This window comes from Saccostrea cucullata, unplaced genomic scaffold, assembly GCF_032062105.1.
Source record: "Saccostrea cucullata isolate Sc308-1 unplaced genomic scaffold, CSIRO_AGI_Scuc_v1 ctg5094, whole genome shotgun sequence".
Lineage (NCBI taxonomy): Eukaryota > Metazoa > Mollusca > Bivalvia > Ostreida > Ostreidae > Saccostrea > Saccostrea cuccullata.
In genome coordinates, this window is record NW_026930288.1 from 24,066 (window position 1) to 41,864 (window position 17,799).

Consider the following 17,799-nt stretch of genomic DNA (forward strand, 5'->3'; position numbering starts at 1 on the left):
TTATTTCATTATAACCAATAGTGATATAACTTTGATGGAGATATATTTAATTAAGTTTAAAACATTGAGTATATGATACTTCAAAGCACTAAATATTTTCACAAGAAAGACTTCGTATATGTATGACGTCACAAACATGACGTAAATTTAATTCTTAAAATGAATTGTACATAAAAATGTACCATTCATCGATATTTTGGGTAAACCCACCAAGCACATGTGTGTTCAGGAGCATATTTTGATATAATGTGTAGAATGATAATATCATTGAAATATGTCAATATTGTTCCTGAACAAACTTGCGCTCTATAAATTTTAAAGCTAAGACTGTTGAAATTTGGTCCATTTAAACAGGTTGGACTACATTGCTTGTCACATTCTTGTCCATTATGTGTTTGACTACATTCTGTGTTAAAGAAAACTATGCAAATTAGTCGGTCATTAAGAGATTTGGCTGGACTTTCATTGTCAAAAGAACAACTTTCCTAAAAGCTCATTTAATTTTATTTAGAAATGTTTTGAAGATGTTTAAGTTTTCATATCAAGATTTACCGTTACAGTTTTGACCTTGCCAGCCTTCTTTGCAAAAACAAATTTGCGCTCTATAAATTTTAAAGCTAAAACTGTTAAATTTTTTTTTCCATTTTCTCCTCTTTCTAAAAAATGATATGAAATCGGACTAGTTTGTGACGTCATAAAAACAAAAATTGTGAATGGACTGCTTTGAAACTATAATGTTTTCTGTTAATTTATATTTCTCGTACAATTCATTGAATTCAGCTCATTTCAGGAAGTTTTTAAAATTTGACTTTTTTTTGGGGGGGGGTATATTCAATATACCGCATATAGTTGTTTGTTAATTTGAAAAAGTAACAATATCAAAATATTTTACTAGAAATCAAATTAATCCATACAACATTATAAAACATAAATACGCATTGGAAATATATAAATTTAAGAAAACGCCTAACAATTTATTTCAAATTATTTCATTAGTAATTGATATAATGAATGCAACATGATTTAATGTTAAAAGCATTGGAATGACATAACCCAGTTCTTTTAACAAAGACTTCGTATTGTATTCTCAACAAGACAATCGATATTTAACCCTAAAACTATTTTGTCTTTACCATTACAGTTTTGACCCAGCCATCCTGTTTTACAAGAGCAATTTCCGTCAGCTTGGTCACATCTGGAACTACACCCACCGCCACAAGTCTGTAGACAGTCAATTCCAAATTTCCCGTCAATGCATCCAGAATTACATAAACCATCGATCTTACTGCATCCATTTTCGCAGTTTCGACTGCAGGTGATATTACAATGATTACCATACATACCATTTGGACAGGGACCCTCACATTCCCCGGATTGTCTGTTGCAGGCTGACAGACATGTACTGCATCTCTTCTCACATTTCTCTGAATAAAACCCGCTATTACATCCATAGGTACAGGATCCCTTGGCATTATCACATGTCTGCCTTTTACAGTTAACACTGCATTCCATGGAGCAGTCAGATCCGTAATGATTGGAATCGCATCCTGTAACAGGTAAAATGTGTACGTCGTTTTGCATTCAACTTAGATTTTATGTCAAATTACCATCGTTATGTAAATTTATTCTTTGTTAATACTGGAATAAGAATTTTAAAGCCTTTACAAATCAGAAAAAAAAATAAAAAAAAAAAATTATATATATCTTTAAAAAAGTATAAGTTAATGACAATTAAGATTAAGACAAATCTCCAAGATCAAAATGATCTAACTACTTTTTAAAAAAAATGTAAACGAGCAATACCTTGTTTTGCAGATAGAGAAATTATTCAGAATATTATGATTTTGTCCTTGACTTAAAAGAAAAAGACAAAATGTATCTTATATCAAACCTTAGATTGCTTACAATTAAAATTTACAATGCCTTTTTAAAATTTTTAAAAAAAAAAAGTTCTCTGTATGAAATTTTTGTAAAAATAACATCCACAACCTACCCCTCCCCAACAGATGATGACCCTATATTAGTGAAAACTTACATTAAGTTAAACATGAGACAAAATCACAATGTCAACAGGGCCTCAATTAGGCTGTTTGTTTGCTAATTTGATTTAAGTCCCTTTATTTTTTCTCTCTTGTTCAGACACCACCGGTTGACGGTAAAAGGCTGAAAAGTGGGACTTTTATTCAGCAGTTTTGGCCACTGACCTTGAGGTTTGTCTTTTCTATCAGGAACACGTGACCTCTATTCTAATAGCTAATAATAACATCCAAAAGACCGGTTTCCACGTCCTTTACATGGATTTATTAAAATTCACGAAAGAAAGAATGTAAAGTTTTATTTTGCTTAGATTGTGACTGTTTGAGTAAGCATAACTAAAACAATTATTTAAGCAGGTAAATATATCAAGATTATTATTATTATTATTATTATTATTATCATTTTGCATCTGTTTGTAGGAATATCATTAATTAAAATATTTCTCAGTTCATGAATCTTCATACGGTGTACATTGACATAATTAATGTGGTACATTGTTTCATCTCCGTCCATCAGCAAGAAGGTTAAATATTTTTATGTGCTCTTAAATACTGAAACTAATGAACAATTCGGTTCATGTGAATTTATATACATAAATACACAAAAATGGAATGATAATTTATTGCTTATCGCTGAATATTTCATATTCCAGTTCATAGGAGAAAAAATTCTTAGAACCATCCACATTTCTCAACTTGTGACATGATATTAAATCTTTTTAAAAGAAAACATTTGTTTGTATCATCTGTCCTTAAAATGTATTTTTGAATGACTCGAGTAAAATAATTATAAACTTAAAATAAACTTAAAATATTCAGAAAAAAAGTATAAATTACGTTCTTACCAAAAATCTGAATTTCACATATTTCAAGCACAGCGCCTCTTTCTGAAAATTGATCATCTTCAGGAGCGTCATAGTTTGTTATAATCCTGATGTATCTAGCTGTTCTTGCACATGTAATATTCTGTATGCTTGAAGGTATACGGGAATCTGGAGTGTTATCTTTGTAGCATTCATTCCATGATAGTGTATCAGATGATACTTGTAAGCTGTATTGCCTGAATCGGTAAGGTCGCCATGTATAATCTGTAAGAGATGGGTTTTTTAAAATTTCTTCACATCATTCTCATTTGAACCTTTACAGCAAATTAATTTGTGATCAAGAGAAACAAATGAGGTAACATAGATTTACATAATAATAATTGATAGACAGTCATCATGCTATTTTTTTTTTATTCTGTTACATGCAAAGTTTATTGCAAGATTTTCCCATTACTTTTCCAGTGTCCTTGGTGCAGTCTTGGTCTATTCTTGGCCTTCGAGCTAAACCTTTATATATATCAACGATGTTTTATCAATGAACTGTTGTCACTATCATATTCAAACACACCCAATCATTAAGTCGAATGTTGACTTTTTTTTTTACAAATGGCCCCCGTAAAACAAAATTTCCATTTGCACTGTCATAGTGGGAATATTTTTGTTGTGTCTGTCTGTATGTCTCTCTGTCTGTCTGTCTGTCTGTCTGTCTGTCTGTCTCTCTGTTTGTCTGTTTCTGCAAAAACTTTAACCTTGCCCATAACTTTTTATTTTAGAAACAGCTATGTACTTGAATATATTTCATATGTGTATTCATTGTGACAAGACCTTTCTTTGGGTACCACCAAATTTGACCTTTCGACCTAGACCTTGGAGTTTGACCCACTTTTACATGAAAATTTAAAAAATTTACTTTGGCCATATCCTTTGAACAGTAGACACCAGGACATTTATACTTCACATATGTAATGTTTGTTAAAGGACCTTTCACTGGATACCAACAACTTTGACCCTTTGACCTTGACCTTGTAGATTTCCGTACGTGTGAAAAAACTTTAACCTTGGCCATAATTTTTGAACGGTAAGGGATAGGGCTTTCATACTTCATATTTGTAATTCATGTGAGAAGTCCCTTCATTGGTTATGAAGATTCTTGACCTTTGACCTTGACCTTTGAGATTGACCTACTTTAAAAAAGCAAACCTTGACCATAACTTTTAAAAGACTTTGGGCTAGAGCTTTCATTCTTTACATATTTGATCCTTATGACAAGACCTTTCATTTGATAACAATATTTGATTTTGACCTTGACCTTGAAGTTTGACCTACTTTTTAAGAAATTGAACGTTGACCATCACTTCTGAAGGGCTAGGACTTTCATGCTCTACATTAGTATTTAATGTGGAAAGACCTTTTATTTGATTCTAATTACATTGACCTTTTGACCTTGACCTTGGAGATTTTTGTACTGATTAAAAAAACTTTAACATTAGCTTACTTTCAAATTTCACATTTGTTTTCCAGTGAGAATGCCCTACTTTTGGTACCAATCAATTAAATTTGCATTTTAGAAAAGCTTAATCTTTGCTATGTTGCCATACGGGGGCATCAGTGTTTTACAAACACATCTTGTTTTCATACAAATGGCTAGGCCAATACTTCATAATTATTTACAAAATTCTCCATTTGCACTGTCATGCCAAAGAGCAGTGGGAATATTTTACCGAACGACAGGGGATGTATATTCCTACATGGCACCTGATCCCATATCTTATGTTTGAGGGTTCCATGTTTGCTCTGCTCCGAATTCGTCTTTTCTGAAAAGACTTTTACGTTTAATTACTGTTCGTTACCTTCATTTTTATCATACAAAGATAATTATTCAGAAACAGGTATACTTGTACTTGAATATATTGTTGCAATAAAAATCTACCTATTGCACTTAACATATAAAATGAACGGAGACAACCATTTCAATATATAGTAACATGACATGAATGATTTCGCAAAATGGTGTCGTCGTCACAGTTTCTGGTCTCGCTTCGATTTTCAGTGATGCATTTCTGGGTCGATAATAACACATTCGCGATCCAATTTTATCCGAAATAAATAATTTTTATTCCTTTTAACAGTATCTCATGATTTTTGGGTTATTCCCCTTTGGCAAACAATTTTATCGTCTGCCTGGAAATATGCCTTCTCACGGAAAAGAAAGGACATTTCAATATAAAGTAGCATGACATGAATGATTTCGCAAAATGGTGTCGTCGTCACAGTTTCCGGTCTCGCTTCGATTTTCAGTGATGCATTTCTGGGTCGATAATAACACATTTGCGATCCAATTTTATCCGAAATAAATAATTTTTATTCCTTTTAACAGTATTTCATGATTTTTGGGTTATTCCCCTTTGGCAAACAATTTTATCGTCTGCCTGGAAATATGCCTTCTCACGGAAAAGAAATGACATTTCAATATAAAGTAGCATGACATGAATGATTTCGCAAAATGGTGTCGTCGTCACAGTTTCCGGTCTCGCTTCGATTTTCAGTGATGCATTTCTGCGTCGATAATAACACATTCGCGATCCAATTTTATCCGAAATAAATAATTTTTATTCCTTTTAACAGTATCTCATGATTTTTGGGTTATTCCCCTTTGGCAAACAATTTTATCGTCTGCCTGGAAATATGCCTTCTCACGGAAAAGAAATGACACCCGATCAGAAAGAAATCATAATTAATTTATCTTCTGCGGGTAATTCAAGCTATAAAATTCAGAATTTGACTGGAATTAATTGCCGAACAATTCAGAAATTTTTGAAGAGGGTACGAGAGCGAGGGAATGCAGAAAACATGCCGAGAAGTGGGGTGCTAGAAAAACTACTGCGCGGGATGACAGGGTGCTTTTTCGAAGTGTGAAAGGGAATAATAGACAGACTCTGAAGGATCTTACGAGTAGATTTAATGAAAGAACACGATTCCAAGTAACTTCACGAACAGTAAGTCGAAGATTGTTTTAGCATATGGTTACAGACGTCATCCCATTTCCAAAACCATTACGATTTCTCGAGTTAACCGAGCGAAAAGGATTACATTTTGTAGCAGAAAATTACACTGGACTGTTGAGAACCACTGGTCATCAGTTATATTTAGTGACGAGACAAAAATTGTACTTGGAAACAACAGAAAAAATTATGATTGGAGACGATACGACGGGAGAATGTGTCCGAATTGCTTGGGTATAATGGGTGACAGGGAGACAACATGCAAGGCATCAGTGATGTTTTGGGGTTGTATTACGTACTTTTGAGTTGGGACACTTGTACCAGTGGATGGTAATGTGAATATAACTAAATATATTTCCGTTTTAGATGATAATTTATGGCTAGTTATTACGAGACATTTTGCTAACCGGCAATGGATATTTCAAGACGATAAACGCGTCTTGTCATGTTTCGAATCGAGATCTTCAGTGGAAAGCAGAGAATGGTATTATTACCCGTCAGTGGCCAGCACAAGCCCTGACATTAATATAATAGAAAACGTATGGAAAGTTATAAAATACAAGATAAATCAACGTTTAAATAAAATCAAAAACAGTGATGACCTAAAACGCATCGTGTCTGACATTTGGAGTAGCCTCCCGGTTCATTACATTAGAAGTCTTTATTACAGTCTTCCGAGGAGAATAAGCACTTTGCTACGATCCAGAGGACAGATTGCCAAATACTGGGCCTTTAAAGTAAGAAAATTTACTTCTTTTGATTTAAAAACACCTTTAAAAATTTTGCAATTTTTTTATTTACATTTACAACGGCAGCAATTTTGCGAACTCATTCATGTCACACTACTGTATTTTGTCACATTCAGACTCCGATGCCAATATGCATCTTTTTTCCATATCGAGAGAATTTAAAAAGTTTATCATAATGCACTAAATCTCATAACCCAATGAAAATTCGTTAATTATATTTTACAATAATATCATGTCATTTACCTCTCTCATTTCTATAGTAGATGACTACATTTTGCAGTTTATATTCTTTTCTTAAGTCCACCATAACCCATGCCTCCGGCGCTCCATTTACTACAGTATGTGAACAGCTGTTGTAATCTTGTTCGGTGTTTCCGTCAATTACTTTGTCTGCAGATAAATTCTTACTAACAGAACTCAGTGTGGCCTTGCAGCTAGAGCGTTCACAAATGTTATCTGTGTATTAATATGTATACATTTTCATTGAATTAGCATTCTTAACGTTTTATATTAGCAAGTGTAATCTGGTTACCATTAAAAATTTAAAGTGCTATATTAGGCCATTCCAAGTTTTTTCTATGTTTAGCGTCTGCGTGCGCCTTGGTTTTTGACATCCAGTGTCAGAAAAAACGAACCGAATCAGGAGTCCAAAAATTAATTATTCAGGTCAAAATTTGTGATTTCCAGCAATATCTCTAAATAGTTGTATAATATTTCATTATTGGAAGTTTCAGTATTTAAAACCTTGGTTTTGCTGAAAAAAAACTTTCTTTATGCAAAATAGATAAATGAAATCGTATCTTTTGAATTACCTCATTCTTATTTTTATAAAATAAGTGTTTTATTTTTTTTTACTTGTGTGTTTTTTGCGAATAGGTAGCTAGATTTTGGTAATTGGGTGGACGCTAAACAGAGAAAAAAACTTGGAATGGCCTACTTCCGTGAAAAAAGAATTGAAGCGAAACATAATGCAAACTTCATCTGTAACTCATCCAGATACACTCACATATCAAACATAAGCTCAATAGCTACGAGTGTCAGGAAAAAGTGCGGAAAATAAAGTTGATAAAAAAGGCGTAATTCCCTTAAAAAGGTAGGAAGCAAAACGATCACACCTACATCTCAATCTCATCCATCCATCACATATTCTCAATTGAAAGTTTTAAATGAATGAATATATTTTGCTCATTGTTTTACATATTAAGTAAAGTTATCAAGGACGATAGGCACTATATACAAATTCATAATCAGTTTAGATTTTTTCTTTCTCGTGGTAGCAACCCTTTGTAGCAAATATATTTTGAATTTAAAATCCCACCTAGCTCTTGACGAAAATTGAAATCAAATGATTCATAATTTCCTTTCAGCGGTGATCATATTTGAGTGACTTGTGCACTGCTTAAATGTAATGGCCGCCGTATGTCAATAGTTCTCAACACTTAAATAAGCATTAAAATTTTGTGATTGCACGAATCAGATAAAGATAAAAATTGTCCAACACTTTGAATGTTGTAATTTATGCACTTTTTCAGTTAGATAATTTTTTATTATACAATTATACAAATGCATTAATTTGAAATCTATTTATTAATATATATCAATTTTGCAAGTTATAAAAAATGATCAGAGAAGACTTTGAGCAAGTCGCCCTCGTGGAGCAGTGATTAGAGAGTCTGCTCTAGAGTCATGAAGTAAGGAGTTGATCCTTACGTCGGGGGTTGGAATCCTATTTTGGGACGTGGACACTGGTCCTTCGCATGAAACAATATATACCGAGGTCCCGTATCGCAGTAAGTGCTGGAATGAAACTGATCCTTCACTGCTCACCTATGTGTCGAGAACAGTACAACATTTGCAGCTCTCCACCGGCAAGTAGTGGTGTTTCATATGAGAGAAAAATTCTCGAGAGGGATGTAAAACAACAAACAAAACCATCTATGAGCACAATATCTGATTGCAATGAATGAATCTCTTATTAGTATTAGGATAATTTAATTCTAATATCAACAACCTTAAACAACAATAAACACTTTTTAATCGTTATATTCATCTCAGCTTAAGCACATGTTTGAGTTTCATTGTATTTTAAATATTAATTTTTGCAAAAAAAAAAAAAAAAAAAAAAATCAGTCGTATCCTCACAGATATGGGCAAACAACAATGAAAGATCTAAATACATGTGTACGATTCATAGAAAAATAATAAAAGTAAAATTATATTATAAATACCGTAACAATGAATAACTCCAAGTAACAATAAATTCCATATCCCCAAGAATGTAGCCATTTTGATGGGGAATGTAATTTGGGAATCTATTAAACAAAATAATAAATAATCATGTTATAAAAAAAATCATGTGAAAGTTACTTCTAACGGATATTCGCAATTTTAGATTTATAAAATAACGCTTAATTTTAAGCATATATAAATCACGTGACAGGTTAAAGACACTTTAAAGCGGTGTCTCAATGAAGAGGAGATCTTTAATTTTCATATAACATTCGCTACTTTCCTTTCCTTACCAAACATTTTTTTTTTCTCTTGTAAATATCATAAACTTCCTCGATCAAAACTGTGCGTTTTACTTTTTAAATTATGTCTTAAATATGGTGCACAAGGTTTTTATCACGATCGATAAAACAATATAAATTAGCTTGCTTTATTATTAGTCCCTACTTGTGAAACCAAAGGGGACTTTAGGTTTCCTCTGCGTCTGTCCATCCGTCCTTCTAGCTGTCCCAATGTCTGTCTGCGAGTCTGTCCTACTTGATTTTCCGAACTTTTTTTTCTAAACGCTTGCAGACATTGAGCTGAATTTTGGTATGTGAGTGTATCTTGCAGAGTTACAGATCACATTAGAATATCGTTTCGCTTCATTGATTTTTAACAGAATTATGGCATTTTCAATTTTTTAAATAATGTTTTGAGATCGGGTTTGTGTGGCACTCAAATCCTATGGTCGACATGGTAAATATTTAATATATAACTTAATCTGTAAATTCTCTGCAAAATACACTCGCATACCAAAATTCAGCTCAACAAAAAGATTGCCACTTTTCCTGAGTATTAAAAATTAATTAAATTAAAATTTGTGGAAATTCAAGGATGTGTCAATCAAACCCATTCAAAAATTTGAAGTTTCGATAACTTTAAGATGAAATAAGATTTTTAATTTATTTTCGTGTGAAATTCTATTACAATATATAAGTTGTAAAATTAAACCAAAAATATTAACGTCAAATCTGTGTGTATATTCCTTTAAGCTATTAAAAAGAACACCATACAGTTGTTGACTAGGGTAGAAGGAAACCGTCAATTCTCGTACATGTAACTAACAGTCAATGATCATAACGAACAAGAATAATAACAAATAGGAATCATAACAAACAGAAGCTATAAGCTAGAACATGTAGAAGAATAAAATCTGTATTTCATTTCGTAATTACATCTAACACATAATTCAATATATTTAAAATATGTTCTATTCAAATGAAATTTATGTTCAAAAACAGTCTTTTATCATCTTTTTATAGTAAGATAAAAATTATGACAACAAAAATGCACATAAAGATTCAAATTACTTTGCAAAGTCAAGTATTTTACATTTCTGCACTCAAAAAAAAATATTTTTCTGGTGTAAAAAATTCGAAAAGCAATAAAATCATTTGAAAGTAGTGACATTTTTTCTAAATTTAAGGATATCTGTTCCTCAGCCAGGAAGGATAACTCCAAAAATAGATATTTAATTTGAAATGCATCAAAATGAAGCTTAAAAATGAAAATGATTCAAGGTTTTTGAAAGTCTTGGAAAAGGTCTTATAAAAGTTGACATGTGTACATGTACCCCATTAAAGGGAAAAAAAAATGAAATACAGTTTAAGAGAAATAATATTTCCTTGAATCCAGCCTTAGATACCAATGCTTATTAGCATGATATGGAATTAAAAATTATTTGTGGTGTCTTGCAATGATAGCAAAAGCGTTTTACACAATGTATTATAGAATATATGACAGAAATAGACGACAAAAAACACCAAATATGTATAAAAGTCATAACAATATCTCAGAAAGCTGGATAAAAAAAAATCATTTTTAACCTAAAATATATTTTTGATCAATTTTCAGTTGGAAAATATATTGCTGATATTCCAATTCGCTTTTTCTGCAAAAATATTGGAGAATTGACAATTTTCCATATATAGTATGATAAAGTTTCATCTTTAACTTAAAAAGAAATACAGCAGATAAATTTACATAACTGTGGATTCAGAGATACTTTCATTAATTTTTTTGATTTCTTAACTGCTTATTTTATAAAGTTGAGGATCGGATTACCTTAAGCAGAGTAGTTAAAATAATTTTATATATTCAGAAATATTAATTAAAATGTTTAGGTCTCAGATGTAAATTTGAAATATTTCTAAAAAAAAAAGTTTAAAGGACTTTCATATTTGTATATATTCACCAAATATGATGATAGAACTCATGACAGTGACTTTTTTTAACATAATTTATAATTAGGACAAGCAAGGAACATTTCACTTCACAAAATTACTCTGTTTGCAACCGGCATATAAAAATAGGAATCAAAACTAACAATACTAAATACTTTAAAAGAGGAAAATTTGATCTTTTTCATCTATAAAGAACCTTCCGCCAAAAACATAATTCCTTACTAAATGTTTTCGGTATGGAATTTAGTCATAGGGTCTTAATTGAATATAGTGTAATTAGCATTATAGAATCCAAGTTAATTGAAGAATTTAAACATAATGTAGAATATTTTTAAATAGAGACCAAGAAAAAATCTGCTGAAAAGCTATGAAGAAAATCTCTGTAATTGTTTGGATATTTCAGAAAAAAATATAGACCCTACAGAATACGGAAAAATTGTGCCATACCACGTGAATAAATGAAATATAGTTTTTGGATAACAAATGCAAATACCATTAAAAGGTTTTCTTTAGTTATACTCAGGTAGAAAAATCTCATCTTTGAGGCTGCACCGCCTGGACATTCCATTACTTACAAAAACTTCAACAATTCATTAAGTTATTATGTATAGTTTATCAAATTGGTAGAAAATTTTATGCTTATAAAATGTTTAAAAATGTATCGATTTTATTTTTGTCACTTGTTCACGAACTGTCTGATAACCCCTTATATATTTATTCTAAATTCAATTAAAATACCAATTAAAGAACAAGGTTCACTTTTTGCCTTATTTGGCCCTGTGAATTTCAGAGCAATTGAAACTACATAGTTTTTGTTAAAAATGCATTGAATATCACTTAGATCTTTTGTGATTGCGTATCTATCAAAAATGACGTAATTTTCTGGCTAGTCAATGCATTATGAAGTCACAAAATGCGTCAATTTCCTCGTATTCTGAAAAAGTCTTCAAAATCGGCTAATTTTAATGATTTTTTTCGATATTTAATATAGAGCGCAACCTCTGATCTAAAATATGTAACTAGAAAATGATAAAATTGTTTCTGAGGATTAAAAGACATGTTTTATTTTTTAGATCAGAGAGTGCGCTTATATTATTTTTCTCCACTGAATGTACTCAATTGTACCTGTTTACCTAAAATTTCAAGAACATTGCAATTACATAAAGCCAGACCAGGACGTTAAGGAGAAAATTTTTGATAGGATATGAAACCACGAAGTCTCTATTTTATTTTGATGCTTCAAATGAAAAATCAAGTGTTAATCAATCAATTGGTATATCTACAGGGCCATTTTATGCATAAAGTGAACCAACTTCTTTGGAGAAATGCAAAATTGAAAAAAACAAGAGGCCCAAGGACCTTGAACGCTCTTCTGATAAATTGTACAATCTATCACTTATATTAGAAGCCTCCAACTCTATTAGTATCATAAGACCCAAAATGCATCAACTTACGAAGTTTGATAATATTTAGCCAGTTAAGACTGAAGATATTATAATATAATTATAAAATACCATAAGTTGGTCACAGTGACCTACCTTTTGATTGAAATTTTCTGAGGACTCAAGATGCATTAATTGACAAAGACTGATGATTCTTATTAAATAAGTACCTGAGATATTCAAGAGTAGGTCACCATGACCTACTTTTTGGTCAACATTCTATGAAAACCCAAGATGCATCATCTGACAAAGTTTGACGATTCTAAGCCAATTAGTACCAGAGATAATTAAATATAGCCATCAAATGTCAAAAGTAGGTCACGGTGACCTACTATTTGGTCGACGATATCCAAAAACCCAAGATGCCTTAACTGACAAAATTTGCTGATTCTAAGCCAATAAGTACCTGAGATATGCAGAAGTAGGTCACCGTGACCTACTTCTTGTTGGACATTCAATGAAACCGTAAGATGCCTCAACTGATAAAGTTTGACGATTCTTAGCCAATAAGTGCCCGAGATACTTAAAAATAGCCATAAAATGTCAAAAGTAGGTCACTGTGACCTACTTTTTGGTCGACAATCTCTGAAAACCCAAGATGCATCAACTGACAAAGTATGATGATTTTAGGTCAATAAGTACCAGAGATAGTTAATTATAGCCACACAATGTGAAAAATAGGTCACCATGACCTACTTTTTGGTCGTCACTCTCCGAAAACCCAAGATGCATCAACTCACAAAGTTTGATGATTCTAAGTCAATAAGTGCTGGAGATACTAAAATAAAGCCATAAAATGTCAAAAGTAGGTCACGGTGTCCTACTTTTTGGTCGTCACTTTCCGAAAACCAAATATGCATATACTCACAAAGTTTGATGATTCTAAGCCAATAAATACCTAAGATACTTAAATATATCCATAAAATGTCGAAAGCAGGTCATCGTGACCTACATTTTGGTCGACATTTTTCAAAGACCCAAGATGCATCTACTGACCAAGTTTAATTGTCGTAGGTTTGAAGGTAATCAAAATATGCATTTTAAACAATTTGAAAACAAATGTCGGCAAAATTCAAAAAGTAGGTCACAGTGACCTACTTTTTCATAAATATGTTTTAAGGTCCCTAGATGCATCAAAGTACAAGATTTGATGATTCTAAAGCTCCCAGTGTCTGAAAAATGGGATTTAATTTTTTTAAAAGGAGAAGTCATGAAGTTCAAAAAGTAGGTCACGGTGACCTACTTTTAAGTTGACATTGTTGGAGGACCCAAGATGCATCAACTAACAAAGTTTGATGATCATAGGTCTTAAAGTGTGCAAAATATGCCTTCAAATCAATTTGAAAACAAATGCCCACACTGTGACCTACTTTTGAGTTAACATGATGTGAAGTCATAAGATCAATTAACTTACAAGAATTGATGATCCTTGTCCTTATAGTAAGCAAAATATACACATTTTTATTAATTGTAAATTTAGGTCAACTTTGAAGTGACCTTGAGAGCACGCCCTTTGCCCCAGGGTAATTCCCCGTGCAAATTTTAATCTTCTGATCCTGATCCTTGTATGTAAGTTTGGTGAAAATCTGCCTGGTGGTTATGGAGAAGAAGATTTTTTAGCAACCAGTACTTTTGGTTTGTTTTCCTGATTATCTCCCCTTGTTTAAGGGTCCCAACCCTTATTTTAGTAAAAATGGTAGACCTTGGGCCAAGGATACCCTGTGACAAATTTGTACTGATTGGCCAAGGGAATCTAGAGTTATGGTCCATATTCTAAAAAGGTTACGCACACCGCACAAATGGCCATAGCATTAGCTCTTTGAGCCTTTGGCTCAGAAGAGCTAAAAATCAAATTTAAAAATAAGTAACGTTAAAGTCAATATTTATTTTTTTTTTACATTATTTACTTGTGCATACGTATTTTTTTCTGTATTTTTATGCGGGTATAATTGTCATGTCTGTTGAATTAATTTACTACATTTATTGGATCTTCCATTCAAACGTGCTCTGTTAAATTATTGTTCAACTGTCAATCGTCTTTTCTTCTTTTTTTTTTTTTTTACTTATTTTTTAAATTTTTGTTTTAGAAAGCCGGTATTAAACATATAAATGAGATAGATGGAGATAACAAACAGTATTCAAGCTCTAAATTCCAATAAACAAAACAAATTTTGGAGCAAAGCAAACACGAAACTCTAAACATGAAAGGTGGGATAACGTGCCATGGAGGAGGGAACACAACCTGCCAACCCACCATACCAGCATCGACAATTCAGTGTGTAAATCATCGTCTAAAAATTAGTATGGAAAACGGCAGCCAGCATTTACTTAATGATAAACTGTATTTGCTGTCAAGGTCATTGTATCGACCATAGAACTTACGATGACTTGAAACGAGGCTGATATTTAAACTATGTTTTATCAACTTTTTGTCAATAAGTTAAGAAATTGTGCACACTACACCTAAATGCATGCTCCAGCATATCGAATCAGCACCATAGATTGAAACGTAAGATAATTTTCAAAACGGACGAATTATCCATTTTTCCTTCTATCGTTGATGTCCCTGGTATACTCCACTAATTATACAGTGATCCCATATATATTTTTTTTCATTTTGAAGTATAACTACGAACATATCGTCCACAATCTGAAATAAACTGTTCACAAAACATTGTGAACAATTCTACATGTAGCGAAAGGGAACGTACAATGTAGGTGATAAGATGATATATGAAACGTCAAAAGTCACTTAGTTTACTTGTTATCATTTTAATGATGTAAAATTTAAACAAATATTCTTTCGTCTAATAAAGTAACAAAATTTAAACATAAAACAAAGTAACCTACTCTATCTCTTTTCTATATTAATTTTTCTTTTATCTGATACAAATTCTCTCTGTCTCTCTCTCTCTCTTTTGTTCTCTCTCTAATTTATATGTTGTAGTTTTTCTTCTATAACCGTCATATAACAAATTGTCTCGTATATCATTAAAACTTATTAAAATTTAGTATTTTCAAGTGTTACCTAATTTCTAAAAATGAACAATGATAATAGAATAATGTGCCATGCAATTAAAAGAAAGAGAATAACATCTTTTCAAAATGTACAATGTGTTATTGATTTGCTATAATACTGAAGGTCATATTTTTAAAATTATCATAAATATTATTAAAGCATTAATGCAGTTACGTGTTATTGCTTGCTATTTGATTCATATTTTGAACAAAGATGATTAAAACAAAAATTGTGAAAATAATGTTGATGTAAAAGGACATAAAAGCGAAAAAAAGTAAGGCTAACCATATCGAGTAAATATAGACTTTATATATATCTCCTTAGATTTAAAGTAACCTCAAGTATGTCTCGCCAGCAATCGTCTCTTGGTAGTATTTTCAGAAACACACATTTTAAACGTGTAAGGATTTTCATTTTTTGAGTTCTTCATACTGTGAGGGTTGGCTTAATTGTCCAAGTTCTTGATAGTTGGCGATGTCTTCTATTCTATCATAAACATCTCTGTTTGCATCTCTTATTGAATTGTACGGACCGTGTTCTTTCGTTGAGTCTCGTCTTATATACAATTTTTCTCTCACTTTCCTGTAACAATAAAGAATTCACAAATAAGAAAGATACTTTTTCAATATTTTTTCTTAAATAAGCCATCTGATTTATTTTATCTACTTTATTGATAATTAGATTGATAAAAATCTTACCACGCAATGAAAAATATGTTGACAAATATACTTAAGATGAGAAATGTAACCACACCGTATAGAACAGAGTGAACGTCTGTGATTTTTATGTTCTTTGATGCCTCATTGTTTCCTTCAATGGAAAAAAGATACATGGCCAAATATTTGGCTGTCTGTTTTTAGACGTATCACATAAAAAAAATACATGTACCTCAACCCTCCCTAAAAAGAAAGCCACAAATGTAGACAACTAAGTAACTTTTATTTAAAATTTTTTTCTTAGATTGAACTGTCTATATCTATAATCTGATGAGGAAATACCGGTATGATACATGTAGTTATATTTTAACAAATGTATTGATGATTTATCCTTTAAAAGAGACATGATAAACACCAATTTTAGCACGTAAGAACAGTCAGGTTTTGTGGGTTATCAAAATTCCAATCTTGAATTACGGTGTAATGGTCTTAGGAGTATTTATAAGGCTTAATGAAGGCAGTCAGCTAGATACTAAATATTTGAGATATGTTTTTTTAGTTTAAACAATCTTGGATATGAACAAATTTTTAAAAAGTCAAAACGTTCAGGTATTTTGTCCTTCAATTTGTGATTTTGAAATATTCTAATGTAAACCCCTCCCCCCCCCCTGCATTTTAGAAAACTTTATTTTCATAACGAAAAAAAAAACTCACCATAAATTTGAATTTCACAAATTTCGAGTATAGGTCCACTTTCAGAGAATGTGTCATCTTCAGGAGCGTCATAGTTTGTTATAATTCTGAGGTATCTGGCTGTTCTTTCACATGTAATATTTTGTATGTCTGATGGTATGCGGGAATCGGGAGTGTTATCTTTGTAACATACTTTCCATTGTTCTGTATGAGAGGAATTTGATACTTCTAAGCTGTATTGCCTGAATCGATAAGGTCTCCATTCATATCTTTGTCTTCTTGAATTCCTTGTTCTTGATACGTTTGTTTTTACCACTTCAAGATCACCTATCAATACTTTATATGGAGGTTTAAAACAAATAATTTGGTTTAATTCCAAGCAGTTAAATTAAGTTTAAATTGCCTAGAAAGAAGATAGTGTAAATATCTTCTTATGAAAATTCAATAACCAGTACAAATTAAAAACAAGAGGCCCATGGGTCTTATATGTCACCTGAGTATCATGTAACAAATTTCCTACCATTGAATTCAGTTCGTGTTTTAAACTAAAAGCCATGGAATTCACAATTTTATTAGAGGACTTAATGCTGATTACAATGCTGAATACACGTTGACTTCTTGATAACCAGGAGTACAGAAGAAGATTTTTAAACATGGCATTAATCTTAGTGGTTTTGGTCCCACCCCTCAGGCCCCAGGGGACAGGGACCGGGAAATTCAAAAAATGTTCCCTTTCACCCACAGATTTTTTGTGCCAAAATTGGTTGAAATTGGTTGAGCAGTTGCAGAGAAAAAGCTGAAATTGTTCAAATGTTAATGCGCGGTGCACGTCGCACGACGACGGAGGAAAACGAATAACAATAGGTCACCTGAGTTTACTCAGGGGACCTAATAACTTTTATTGCAAAACTATCTCTTTAAATT

The 17,799-nt window shown here is 31.9% G+C and overlaps 1 protein-coding gene across 1 annotated transcript; it reads right to left on the minus strand.

Annotated features, from left to right (window-relative positions):
• Positions 1-1,062: 1,062 nt before the first annotated feature.
• On the minus strand, positions 1,063-8,990 carry LOC134283605 (scavenger receptor class F member 1-like). Its single transcript, XM_062766111.1, has 4 exons — positions 8,840-8,990; positions 6,855-7,067; positions 2,882-3,124; positions 1,063-1,547 (listed from the first exon to the last, which is right to left on the minus strand). Exons 1-4 carry the CDS (start codon positions 8,895-8,897, stop codon positions 1,063-1,065), a joined length of 999 nt encoding a protein of 332 aa, XP_062622095.1. The 5' UTR covers positions 8,898-8,990.
• Positions 8,991-17,799: the final 8,809 nt, after the last annotated feature.

Bases quoted from the DNA above. Each gene is read 5' to 3' on its own strand.
- LOC134283605 (XM_062766111.1), bottom strand. From the start codon at position 8,897: ATGGCTACATTCTTGGGGATATGGAATTTATTGTTACTTGGAGTTATT. The intron at 3,125-6,854 runs GTAAATGACATG...CATCTCTTACAG, and splicing joins CTACTATAGAAATGAGAGAG to ATTATACATGGCGACCTTAC. The intron at 1,548-2,881 runs GTAAGAACGTAA...TACCTGTTACAG, and splicing joins ATGTGAAATTCAGATTTTTG to GATGCGATTCCAATCATTAC.